The 14024-nt window shown below is 37.7% G+C and overlaps 1 protein-coding gene across 1 annotated transcript in view; it reads right to left on the bottom strand.

Annotated features, from left to right (window-relative positions):
* pkhd1l1.1 (PKHD1 like 1, tandem duplicate 1) overlaps positions 1-14024 on the bottom strand; it is a 58163-nt gene that overhangs the window by 40370 nt on the left and 3769 nt on the right. The window contains exons 4-20 of the mRNA XM_072674623.1: positions 13385-13493; positions 13247-13304; positions 12455-12548; positions 11794-11847; positions 11637-11710; positions 11496-11538; positions 11323-11393; positions 11110-11220; positions 9167-9256; positions 7012-7277; positions 5989-6080; positions 4803-4962; positions 3874-4009; positions 3564-3707; positions 1811-1965; positions 696-806; positions 113-271 (exon numbers count right to left, since the gene is read on the bottom strand). Of these exons, the coding sequence (XP_072530724.1) occupies positions 113-271; positions 696-806; positions 1811-1965; positions 3564-3707; positions 3874-4009; positions 4803-4962; positions 5989-6080; positions 7012-7277; positions 9167-9256; positions 11110-11220; positions 11323-11393; positions 11496-11538; positions 11637-11710; positions 11794-11847; positions 12455-12548; positions 13247-13304; positions 13385-13493 (1927 nt within the window). The remainder of the gene's footprint in view (positions 1-112; positions 272-695; positions 807-1810; positions 1966-3563; positions 3708-3873; positions 4010-4802; positions 4963-5988; positions 6081-7011; positions 7278-9166; positions 9257-11109; positions 11221-11322; positions 11394-11495; positions 11539-11636; positions 11711-11793; positions 11848-12454; positions 12549-13246; positions 13305-13384; positions 13494-14024) is intronic.

Below are 14024 nucleotides of genomic sequence, written 5' to 3'. Positions count from 1 at the left end.
TTTGAGTATAATGCACACTCAACATCAGACAAACACATTGTACACTTCACTCCACATTACCACACTACACACACCGCAAATGATTCCAGAACACAAAGAGACGAGTGCTTACTGTGCCATATTGCTGAAGAAGTACAGGTCCATAGGTTACTCCAGACAGGTTGACATCATCTGACCTAAATAGAACGGTGGGGTTCATCAAAGACCGGCGGCCGCAGAATGGCTCATTGTCATTGACCATCGTCCCTCTGGAGCTTAAATCACCTGAGAACTGAGGAAAAATGGTGAGACAGAAAAAAATGACAGAAATTTCAGAGAAATGACAGAAAAACAGAGTAATTTCAGCCCTTTATATTGTAGTTAAGATTGCATTCCTGTGGCCTGTATCTCCAAAATCCGAAATGAAAATTGGTAAATAAAAACTTCACTGTCTGGTTTTGCATGTGTCGGAGGAGGCATGTGTGAGTCCTCATGCTCCCAGTGTCAGGAGTAATATATGTGATAGGGGGAGGGGGAGAGTACTAACGAGTACTTACTAATCTCAAGTTGTAATTAAAAATAAATTAATTAATACAAAAAATAAGACTGTAAAAAAGAGTAAAATAGCAACAACCAATGACTGAAGAATTTCACACTTTTATTTGTAACAATTATGTTATCAATGTCTGATTGTTTATCATTTCGGTTGTGCTTACCCCAGTGTTAGTAGTCTCATAGTCTCTGAAATATTTCACTAGAGAATTCTCCACTTTGAGAAGCTCCTGAGGACATTTGGCAGCCGCTATTTCTTCCAGTGCGGACTGCACCTTTAGGCAAATAAAGGACACACAGTGTTATTGATGTAGAGTACCAAAAGCTATGTAACTGTAAAAATGTTTAGTCTGTTAAACATGAGTGAAAATCCAGTTTAATAACACATTAACAGTAGCTAAATGAGCAGTTCAGTAGAGGACTACTATGGCCCTTATTGAGCCAGTAGTTGGTAATTAACAGGCTACTAGTATTTAAAATGTTGTCACTTAAGCTGGGGTTACACCTTAACCTGATTTTAGCCCTGGAGCCTGTGCTGGTTGGCTCTAGTCTGCAGATTGTTTGTCAGTCAGAGTCAGCAGTGTGTGAGGGGCGCAGACCCTGATTTTGGGCATTTTAGACCAACAGGAGCATATCAAACTTGTTTGATTTTTCTGACTCGACTCGACTGTAAACTAGTCAGTGACTCAATCTGAATGGGTCCTGTCAACAGACAATGAAAAGTGAGCACAAAATTTGCAGTTTTCAGGCAGTTTTTTGGTAATTTTATGTTCCACCTTAAACGCTGCAGGAGCTACATTCTGGCACTAGTACATTTCCAATACTGCGGAACCATTTGACGTGGAATGGAGGTTCATATAAGAAGCCAACATAGCGTCTGCCTCCAACAAGTGCTGTACTGGTCACCATGCTGACCCCGTCTTCCCTTCCTTTTCAGTACAAGCTGTGGCGCAAATCTACATCTTCTGGGTAATGCGAGACATGCGTGTCTTGTGGAGTGTTTGGTTTGGTTCAGCAGCAGCTTGCAGTCATTTACCATATGACCACAGTCGTTTAGTGTCTGGCAGTTTTCAATGTATTTTATATTAATGTTATATTAATATTTCTGTCTATTTATGTCTATTCAAAAGACTATTCCAATAAAGATGTGGCTAAAATGCTTGGTGATGTAATCAGAATTTACTGAAAGAGTACTGCTTTACAGATGTATTACAACAGGGGATTCTCTATTTCAAGCCAAACACCAGCATTTTTGTACAATGATTAGACACATACACACCTGAGCTGCTGATGCATTGTATGGGAGAGGGCTGGATGGGATGCCTCCCCACAGCAGTGTAAAGGTGCTCAGGTTAGCTCTTCCTTTCATGACCTCACTAACTGTGATGTTTACGCCTGGCCAATTTGTCCAGTATTGAAGATCCTCAAAGTCACCTGACATAGAAACAATAGCATGGCTTTTGAGACATACGGAGAGCACAGTAATATGCATGCATATGGAATGACAATTGATGACATACTACAGTCCTTTGCATAAGAATGTATAACCTCATTGTAACTGTTCTTTTAGCCACTAAATATTATTACCTGAATTTTTTGTTTGCATACATATTCAGCCCCTGTGCTGTGGATGTAATGCTGGTAATAAGACATTGCTTGGACTAGGAGGTCCGTCGATTCTCAGCATAAGGGGAACGCTTGGGGAAAACGTTGCGTTCTTTCCCCCCAGCCAACATGCTCACGTGGGGCTCACATGGGAGGAACGTGGGCTAGGTGGGATCCAGGTGGGCATGGGCTCTGAGTGGGTTTGTACATGTGTTGTTACTGGTATCCAGTTGGGCTTACCAAATAGGCTTTATCTTTACATCCCACCCTAAAATCACATGTATACCATCTAGGCCTCATGCGCAGTGTACAACCCCTGGTGGGACCCTTGTGGGCACTCCATATGTGGGGCCAACATGGAATCCATAGACAAAATGTTTTCTGTGCCACTGGCTCAGAGCATCATTGATCCACCTCTGTGCTTAACAGTTGGAGAGATGTACTTTTTATGAAATTCTATTCTAAAGCTATTCTTTTGAGGACTCCTTCATGAATCTTCTTATATGCTTCTCCTGCTTTATGGGCATAAATTACTTTAATAGTAGATTAACTTGCACACTATATGGACAAAAGTAAAGTAAAAAAAAGGTAAAGGTGCATGTATTTGTCATTGTACACTGTACAGCGAAATGGGTCCTCCGCATTTATCCCATCTGTGGTAGTGAACACACACTCACACACACACTAGTGAGCTAGGGGCAGTGAGTACACACACACAACTCCAGCGCCCGGGGAGCAGAGAGGGTAAAGGGCCTTGCTCAAGATCCCAACAGTGGCAGCTTGCCAAGCCCAGGAATCAAACCCACAACCCTGTTATCGATAACCCGGCGCTCTAACCGCTGAGCCACCCAGTATTGGGACACCTGCTCATACATTGTTACTTCTGAAATCAAGGGTACTGAAAAAGAGTTTATCCTGCTTTTTTTGGAGTAACTGTCTCTACTGTTCAGGGAAGGCCTTCTACTAGATTTTGGAGCTCTGCTGGGAGGATTTAATTGCATTCAGCCCAACTCCCCAACTCATTCTAAAGTACTAGATGAAGCAAAATCCATCGTTCCAGAGAACACAGTTCCACTGCTCCACAGCTCAATGCTGGGGGGATTTACACCCCTTTAGTCCATACCTGGCATTAGGCACGGTGCCAATAGGTTCATGTTCATCTGCTCCAGACAGTCCAATTCTATTGGCAATACAGGGACTAGACAAGCTGTGTGTGTGCATTTGCACATCTTTGATAGCGATGGGCACAACTTAAAGCAGCTGAATGCATTCGCTTAAAGGGGTGTCCACAAACATTTGGAGATATAGTGTAGAAATCTACCCCAACAGTTATCCTTGTTGTAAACATGTCTTTTTCTTTATAATTTGTTCATATTTGAAATAAAACTGTAAATAAAAAAGCTGCTGAGTCATTTCACAGTTCTTACCTCTGTTTGAGTTGAATGTGACATTGTACTGTGACTGTGTGCTCAAGTCCCACTTTGTGACCGAGACTGTGTCTGGTGTAATGGTCCATAGAGCATTCAGCTCAGCCTGTACCACCTCTGCAGGTGCACTGACTGGAATTAGCCCTGCAGCAAGAAACAGTATTGTGTGGGTCAAGGTAGCACAATACCGAAATATGACACTTTTTGATCACAGAAACTGGATGCTGGTTGCAAACACACAGAGATTAACAGCCTTTCAAACCAATGCTAACAAACTTTCACCACATAGTTTGAACTGAAAGAAGAGAACCTGTTCTGTGGCCTCCATAGCTAAGGGCATAGTAGGAGTTATCACAGCTGCCCATTGAAAAGCAGTCACTGCTGATTGTCACCGTCTGCACCTCTTGGACAGGAATAGCTGAGCTCCAGCCCTCAAAACGAACCACCTAGAACCACAAGTCCAAAATCAAACAAACGGCTGAATGCAGAGAGCAACAGATCAAAAGCATTCTGACTTAAACACTATATAAATGAGAAAATGCTAGAATATCGGTTATGTATATATATAATATATATATAATGTTGCGCTCCAATAATAAAAATGTCTCTCCATTTTTGTCTTGTTTTGTCTGTTTTAAGTTTTCTTCATTTTTTTGAAGCTGCCCTGTACACTTATGTGACTAATTCTGGATGAATGGACCAATAGAAATACTCCAAAATGACATGTAATTAAATCTTTTTTAATTGACTTTAACCTTTGAAAGAGACGTTTTTTTTCTTCACCTGTAATGTTGCCATTTGCGCAACAATTTACAGTACTGTGCAGATATTTAAAAAGATCCTAATGAATAAGTGTTTATTTACTGATAATACATAATATACAATGATAAGAAATATAAAGAATTATAATTAGTGTATTAATAAAGCATTAATAAGCTGTAATCTACCCTACGCTGTGTTTACATCGCTAAGTAAAACCACTAGGCTCTGTAAAGAGAGGAAGTTGAGGCCAAACTTGGTTAGATGGTTTAATTTGTGTTAAACTGTGGAGCAGTTAACCTCTATCATGAACACCTTCCGTCACCTAACACAGTCCATGTCCTTGCTAGTGTCATCCGAGCCAAGGTTGGTTATTCCCTTAATAGGTAGGTGGTTATAATGTTCTGTGTATATAACAATATGCAAAACTAATTTCATCCAAGAGTCCACTTCATACACTGCAGTTCCTAAATGACAAACCTGCTTCTCGTCCAGAATATCATAGCTGGCATTTATGATCTGCTTCTCGTTAACTGCTTCTATGGTCTGCTGAGCAGTAAAAGGGCTTTTCTCCTTGAAGAATCCCACATCAACCGAGGCTACACTGGTATACTCCTGGAGCAGGACCTCAATATAGTACCTACATGGATATGTTTGAGATAAGAAGTCAAACACGGATGACAATGAACAGAAAATACATACAATTAGGGCTGGCAGACAATTTCAGAAATATCTGATTCTATAATATATGTAATGTGTAATGTAATTCTATAATATAATGTGAACTTGAGAGCGCCACACCTGCACTCCACAGAGTGCAAATATTCTACTGTAATCGTCTAGACAGATTGTCTGTCTGGCTGTATGTTACATTGGGCAACACATAAAACAAAGAAAGAAAACAAAGAAAGTAAAATTGGCTTGCAATCAAACACATGAATCAAAGGGGTGCCAATTGCACACTAATAACATGTCAAGTTCAATGTTAAGGTAATATTTCATATTCAATATCTGCATAACAGGGTGGTAGCACAGTGTGTATAGTGTAATATCATTATTACAACTACAAATGCAAGTCAGTATTAGTGATGGTCATACAACAGGTCTGTAATTATGCAGTAATAAAGGTCATAATAAATTTAGTTTAACTTAATGCATAGTGAATACATCAATAATCCTCTCAGTGTTTTAGCTTAACTATTTCCAGACATCCCATCCAGTAAGCCTAGTTATTTCATCCAGGATTTACATTTACCATCCAGTTTCCAATCTTGCTAATCAATCCTTTTTTAAGCTAAATCATGTGTACTGCTTGCCCATGGACTCTTATTGGTGTAGCATGTTGTGCTTGTCTGGCCAGGCAAATAACTCTAGTCTGCCATGGTGAAAGGCGGTATTGTTATCCACTTTGCTACACTAAATGAGAGGAACCAAACCTGTGTCAACACAGCAACACCTTTACTGAAAACTAAGTAATGTTTTCTTTTAATACTATTTAACTATTTACACTTTATTCTAATTATGTGCAAAAACACATACACACACACTTGCTGCCTCGACAAATGAAATGTAGGCCACAAACATTTCATATGTGACCTAAGACTTTAGCACACTACAGTACATGTTATCACATGTTGAAAACATCGAAATACTTCAGAATACTTACGCCACTCCTTTCTCCAGGCGCATGACTTTAGACCTCTGGGTAGAACTTGTGTAGTAACTGTTGGTCCAGTAGGTCATATATGCTATTTTGACCTAAATCAGAAATTTGAGTTCTGATCACTAAACTGTGCAACTTATGAAAATAAACAATATAAATAATTTTACTATATAAGGGTGATTCTTTAACTGACAGATTTTTTTGCCATTAAAATGCTTTAAAGTAAAGACTTAACAATCACCAAGACTTATACAGAATTCAACTGGCATAGTGCAGAAACCCTGGTAGTTTCAAAGACTTCACTTTTTCTATATTTTCTATATATAATTTTCACTTCTTTCAGGAAAAGTGATAATGGATTTGCTAACACTACTCAACAGCATTTTGAGTAGTTTGTATAGTTTGTATTTTATGTATTATTTAAATACATAAAAATAACACATTATTTTCCCCCCACAACCGTACAAATGGTAATGACTGTAAATATATTTACTCAAGAGAAATACATAAATAAATAACTAAAACATTTAAAAAAAATAACTTTTTAATAAAAACTTTTCCTCTAAACAAAATGCCACTCTTCTCTCACAGCTGACATGTGCTTCCCTGTCAGTCTTCATTTACATGGTTGCGACATAGTTACAGTTATAGTTACCTTTAAATAATTCCACACCGAAATTATAGACTGTTGCAGTTATTACAATGTAATGTTGGAGATGGTAATATATTTATAAAAATATGCTTGGATAGATGAGGAACATACATCATACATTAAATAAACTGATTTTAATGACTGTTTAAGATTTTTTTGGACTAGAAAAGTTTCAAAGCCTGGGTTAGGGATAAGGCCAAAAGGACATGAACATCCTCTAATTAAAGAATCACCCATAAACACATTAATATTTTAATATCAGTGATGTGGACATGAGTGTTAAAGTCCAGCTGAATCCAGCTTAAACAACTGTTCCTATTTTTATTTTGTTCACCTCAACAAATGCTAATGTTTTTAAACCGCCCATACTGTACCTTATCCTCCTGTCGACCAGTTGTACTGAAATACAGCTGACATCGGTCATCTCCTTTGATTAAGAAATAGTAGTTGTCAGTCTCCGTGGGAACAAAAAAGCCACTTAATCGAGCCACAAAGTAGTCGATCGCATTGGGCCACACATATGACAGCGAGTCAACCCACTGGACAGAGTAACCAGGCCGACTGGAGTTATAGGTCAGAACATTCTCAAGGTTTGGCACATTGGTATTGTTCCACATCTCCATTTTGAATCCTCTACCACCTGCAAATGTGAAAGAAATATATATGTCAGCAACTAATTTCTTCTAAGAATTTCTTTCTTCTATTGTCTTCTAAGTGTTAATAGTTTAAAATGCTGCAGCCACGTTACTAGCTGGTACAAATAAAACAGGGTATTTACAGTTTAGCATCTTTAGTACCTTAAGAACGTTCTCCTACTTTCTCTTAACTGAAATAAATGCTATGAACTAGAAATTAAATCTTGATTTCATGTGGAAACAATAAAACTAGGTTTAAAAGTAAAGAAATACTATGAATGAAAATGTATGTAGTAAGTATATCTAGGTTGACCCAACTTAAATAAATACTGTGAATTCACTAGATGTAGTTAGGGTAACTTGGCTACCCAACTCAAATAAACACTATGACTGATTGTATGACTTCATGTTAAAAGAATAACTAGGTTTACCCAAATTAAATAAATACTGTGAATTCATTTTTGACCTTATGTAATAAGGATAACTAGGTTTTCCCAACTCAAATAAATACAATTAAGTAATTTGTGACTTCATGTAGTAAGGATAAGTAGGTTTACTCTAGGTGCTCAGATGCAGCAAAGCAGCCCCAGAACATAACAGAGCCTCCTCCTCCTCACAGTAGGGACAGTGTTTTTTTCTTGATATGCTCTATTTTTGGTCTGTGAACATAGAGCTGATGTGCCTTGGCAAAAAGTTCTGGACATTCTTCCAGAAGCTTAGGGGCTTGTCAGCATGCTGTTTGGCAAATTCCGGTCTGGCTTTTTTTAAATTTGTTTTCAACTCCTTGTCCAGGGAGGATGGCATGGATCTTAAATTTCTGAATAATATGTGCAACTGTAGTCACAGGAACATTAAGCTGCTTGGAGATGGTCTTATAACCTTTACATTTAACATGCTTATCAATAATTTTCTTTCTAATCTCCTGAGACAACTCTTTCCTTTGCTTCCTCTGGTCCATGTTCAGTGTGGTACACACCATGTCACCAAACAGCACAGTGACTACCTGTAGCCCTATATATAGGCCTACTGATTACAAGATTGTAGATACCTGTGATGCATTATGACCTGTGTCACATTATTTTCAGGGGCACCGTCATTTTTGTCCAGGCCTGTTTAATGAGTTTACTTTTTAGATTAATTCTGTTGAAGCATTCAAAATCAATGTCGGATTTTCATCTGTTCATTTTCATAGATTTTTTTTTTATTATTACTTTTGTCAGATTCATTAACCAAGGGGTACCAACAATTTTGTCCATGTGTGTATTTAAAGCAAATGAATACAATAAATAAAATTCACTATATGGTAACAACAACTAGGTTAATTTGAGACAAATAAATACTATTTATGAAATCTTGACTTTATGTGGTAAAATATAACCAGGTTTATTCAACTCAAATACATACTTTGAATGGGTTTTTGACTTCATCTAGTAAGAATAAGTAGGTTTACCAAACTCACATACTGTGAATGACTTTTTAAATCTTATCAATAAACTCATGAATTATAACTAGGTTTATTTAGTGACTAATGTAGATGTAAATATGTTTTAAACACTTAAAGATTAAATATATCATCATCTTGTCACAACCACAGAAAGGATATGAATTGAAAATTTAGAACAGAAATATTTCTCTTTTTTTAAATGAGCTGTGGTGTGGTGTTTGCTAAGGATTAAACATATTCTGACTGTCTGACAGTGCTCAGTGTACCGTAGCTTATGAGTTACACTGTTATCAGCTGAATGACAGACGTCTTTAAAAATTCAAAGAACCAAATCGGAGAAGAGATCATGAATGACCGCCATGGATTGTTCTGAAGCTATTGTTTGGCGGTACGCTTCGCTAAACACAGTGTTTGGCAGTATCGGAGAGCAAAGGTCATGCAAAGTTTTACCTGGGAACACTGTCATGTTGTTCCACTCATAGGCCGGAGTCCTGCACGTCACTGTCTGGTCTGTCACACTCTGTATCTCACACTTACGACCTGCACAAAAGAAAAGAGCCTTTGTGAGCAGAGGTTAATCAGTGAAACATCCATCTTACATACAGAGACAATGCAGTAGGCGATGACGTATTTTAAGTTTGAACACATGTAAAAGTAACTGAAACTCTGAATATAGAAACACATGTCTTTGTCATATGCCTTATTAATGCACTATTACTTGTTATTTACCTCTTGCTTATTGTTTAGTAATTGCACAGCAAACAATGCAAACTGACTAGATAGAAATGCGAGTGAGAAATGGACGCCTAGGTGCTTTCTACATAACTGCGTTTTCATTTGATGTGAAATTGTGCACTGCAAAGAACCGCACAGACTTCTTTATAGTGGTGGTGATAGGAATCAGGTGGTCACAATGGTGGCGCAAATATAGCCATTTTGCTAGTTCAGACCATACGATTATTTTTTTGGTGAAGACTGAAAAGAGGGGAGAAACTTTGGGCTTAAGTTCTGGAGTGGCTTCTTCTAGTCAGTGGAGACAGGAATGAGAGATAACAGAGTTAAAAGGAAGGTGACGGGGTAGTGGAGGGTTGCAAAAACTGGTCACGGGCATGTGAACAAGGTAGAGATGGTATTTTTAGGATGTTAGATTGGGAGGGCATGTTCTCTCACCCACAGTTTTGTATAACCCTTATTAACCTTTACATTTCAAAAATGTTAATGATAGAGTAAAATAAAGTTAAATCTGGAAATCTAGTCTTTAAAGATTTGGTTTGCCTTACATGGAATTTGCAAACTATGCTTGAGGCCCAAACCTCGTCTCAAAAATAAAGTTGTTTCAAATCAGGTTATCTATCTTTTGGAGACTATCTTGCCTATTTTAGGTCCAAACCTTATCACAAATCTGGCATAAAACAATGTCTTGTGCAGCACACAGCATATTTGTAACCATGTCATCAAATAATCTTTAGTCAGAAACATTTAACCTTAAGAAAGGCATTAAACTCTGTGAACCATTCTGAAGAAGTACGTCTCTCTAGAATGGGGCATTTCACACAAACCTATTCACGCAGAAAATTTGTAAAATCAGTTGAACTTCACTTTAAACACTAAGGGCCCTATTTTATCGATCTTTAGGCGAGCCGTCAATCGTGCACCACGCAGCTTGATTAAGGACGTGTCAGTGTGTCTTTGGTATCGTAACGATCGTAAAAGTTTCTAAATGGGTGGGTTTTGGGTGTAACAAACTAATTAGTGTGTCACTTGCCATCCCCCTTAAGAGCCAGGTGCCATCTGACTTTGGCAGATTGCTAATTCATTGGCGCAAAGCTGGGGTGTACGCGTGTTGGGCACACGTCTGTGTTGACAATTCACTGCCAAGATAGCAATTAACATCTGACTGTTGACGTCTGCCTAGGTTGTTTCAGTCAGTGGCACAATTGTGTTTTTCCGTTGCCAAGATCGAAACATGCCAGAAACACACCTCATTTTGAGACCACCATGCCCATGCAGATATGTTCGCAAGCACTGTCGCTGTTTAAACAACTCAGGTGGGAGTCAAGCATTGTGAGCATTGTGACGTGCCTTGCACAGGGTATAAGATAGGGCCCTCAGTGCCAAAAGAATGGATGTTTTTATGTTTGTATGTTGCTTGTCGAGAATGTTTGTTCACTTAAAGGATTCTAATATAGCAATATATGTAGGGCAGTGCAAACTGGCCAAGTTATTCTTAAGGTGGGTGAGGAAGTCTTGATCCACTAGCAGTTCAGTATACAAGACCTTTTAGCATAACAAAGACAGATTTCACACATAAAATGACAATAAGGCTCTTCTTATTATTGTTTCTTGTAAAGCAACATGATCACACTATGACCAGCTAAAGTAGTTTTGTTTACCTCCCACTAAAACCTCTACTGGTTGATCCGTCTCATCAAAGTAACGTCCTTGAATTGTTAGCAATGTGCCACCAAGATGACCGCCCTCAGAAGGGGACACTCCAGTGACCTCTGCAAAATAAAATAACAAAAAAAAACACATTTCAGGACAGTGTTCTCCTCCACGCACTGATTTATATGGCAATGCATTCAATAGGCTCCAAGCTGTAATACCTGCATAGGTTTGGAACATTGAAATCTTGTTCAGTGCTGACACACTGTACACCTGAAAGTCTGGCAAGCTCCTGGAATGCATAAAACATTGTTGCATAAGTCATTTTGCAATTGGATGTAGTGTTGGAGTTGGATGGAGTACATATGGACTAAGCTGCTGGTACTTCACTGACCTTCCAAAATCATTGTCCAGAATGTAGCTGAGGTTGTGATGTCCTAGGAGAAACAAAAAACGACATCAATTCAAACCATCTTAAGCCGGATCTTAATCAAATTTCATCTGTCAATCATCAGTGACTAATGGGTTTCCTCACCCACGTAACTTCCAGTCATTTTACAGCTCATGTAACCCCAATCGCTGTTCATGGAGTCCAAAGTCAAGCCATACCTAATGAAAAAAGCAGTTGCATGATGAGTTATTAAGTTAGCATACTCAAGCTAATATTAAACCTTAAACTGATGTACACTCACAGTTCATCTGAGTTGGGTTTCAGGAGAACACAAGGCATTCCTCCCATGTATGCTCTGAAATACAAATATATGAATGAAAACAATTGTTAATAAAATGTTAATTAGACAAATTAAGAGAACAATATGTAAAAAATAAACCACATGACATTACACAGTCTTGTGCAAACGTTTAGGCCCTTTCTGGCAAATGACACATTTAGTGTTTTTTTTTATTTATTAAGAAGTAGTAAGCACAGCCTCTGTAACTAATACACAACATAAAACATTTCAGCTAATCCTAATGTGCATTTACTCTTTCTGCTTGATTAGACCAAATTATTTCTTCATTATTAAATGACATTTTGGAAACCCTATATGCTATAGGATGATAGCCAGCTTGCAGTTTCTACAGTGCAAAATTCTATTAGGAAATGGCAATTCAGGGAAACTGTGAAGGTGAAGATGAGTTTAGGAAGACCATGTAAATCCTTAGAAAGAACTGCTAGTAAACTGGTATAAAAGGCAAATCAACCCAATATGTCTGCTGGACACCTGCAGGAAAGTTTAGCTAATTAGCTGTAGAAGCTTACAAAACGTGTCTATTTGGCCAGTGGGGCCCACACTTTTGCATAAAACTGTGCAAACAATAAAAACAATAAAATTGTGTTGAATATTTAATTACCTCAGGAAGCGTACGTTTCTGTTGTTGGAGCTTGTGGCAGTGTTGCTGCCGTACACATCAGTGAAAATTCTCCCCCGGAGTGTAACCAAAGTACCTACAGATTTGACACAGGGGCATTACACTACCAGATAGTAGTTATATAAATAATTATGTATATATATCAAATAAATTTCAAATGAATTCAAATGAACTTTTATATGAAACCAGAATGATGAACAGAGTTTTGGATAAGTATATAGTGACTGAGAAATCTGTATAACATTGAGAAATAAGTGATAAAAAAAGAAATTAATGGAGAACAAATCTCAAGGCAGACAACTTGGCAAACCAAATTAGGGCAAAAGTAATTACAGTATTTTATTTACTATTTAATAACTTATTGTTCACAGAATTCTTGAAATATTAAATACAACAAGTACATTTTGTCCAAAAGTACCATATATATGTCAGGACCTCGTTCTCATGCTCTTCCCTGGGTCAATCCAGCACTTTCCAGATCCCTCCTGTCTTTGTATATTCTGTATTTTGTGTATATTTTGTTTGTATTTTGTATTTATTTAATATAATTTTATATGACTTTATTTGAATATGTTTAGTATGTATATAGTGTTGTCCTCCTGTAGAGCATTAACCTGAGCCTCACCACAAGCATTTCAATGCATAAATGTCCTGACATGTTGTGCAAATGACAAATAAACCTGAAACTTGAACTTGAAACTATGTGTATGTATTATTGTTTTTCGCTGCTGTCTGATACAATTAAAAACATTGTAAGCATGGGAAAATGTGTACCTGGTAGGCCACTTTGAGGGGTGATTTTTTGGATGGAGGGCGTGCTGTACCATCTAGTCTGTGAATGAGAAACATGCATGTCTTAGCACTCACAAACACTATGTGTACTGTAAGAAAACAGGGAATAACGCAACTTACATAGAACGTGCACCAGTAATACCACTGAATTCCGTAACATGTGCTTTTAGAGGGAATAGGAACTCCATCGACTGTGACATGAATCTCATAGTTATCCTCAGGCATCGCTCTGAAAGAGAGAAGCGTACACCGTTTTTTCTAAACAGTCAAAAGCGGTATGATTACCAACAGAATTAGACACATGTCTACATTTCTCTGTTACTGCCTCAATCTAGAAGATATTCCCAAATCAGAATGCAGTAAATCTGTTAAAGTTACATTCCGGATTAAAACTATTTAAAGTATATTTGAAGAATAACTGTGGATCGGCTTAAGTATTGACTTATACTATAAAGTGAAAAATAGGCATATTAATGATATATAAACGTCTGGACATTTGATCTTGAATACTAGAAGATGGAGGTAACATAACTAAACATATAACTGAAAAAATATTGTAAATAATATGTAAAATGTAACTAACAGAAATACAATTTACACCTAAAGAAAGCCCAGGACCTCTAGAATAATGTGCAAACTTGTGCAGTTTCTTTCTGATGACAGATGCTGTACTTTAACATCAGCTGTGGCAAGAGCTACCTGCAGATCCCATGATGACATTTTAGGATTGTTGAAGATGTCTTTACGCATCTTGTGGTCT

The sequence above is a fragment of the Salminus brasiliensis genome, chromosome 3, assembly GCF_030463535.1.
Source record: "Salminus brasiliensis chromosome 3, fSalBra1.hap2, whole genome shotgun sequence".
NCBI classification, from domain to species: domain Eukaryota; kingdom Metazoa; phylum Chordata; class Actinopteri; order Characiformes; family Bryconidae; genus Salminus; species Salminus brasiliensis.
The sequence above is the reverse complement of the archived record's forward strand: the minus strand, read 5'-3'. Positions and strand labels throughout refer to the sequence as shown.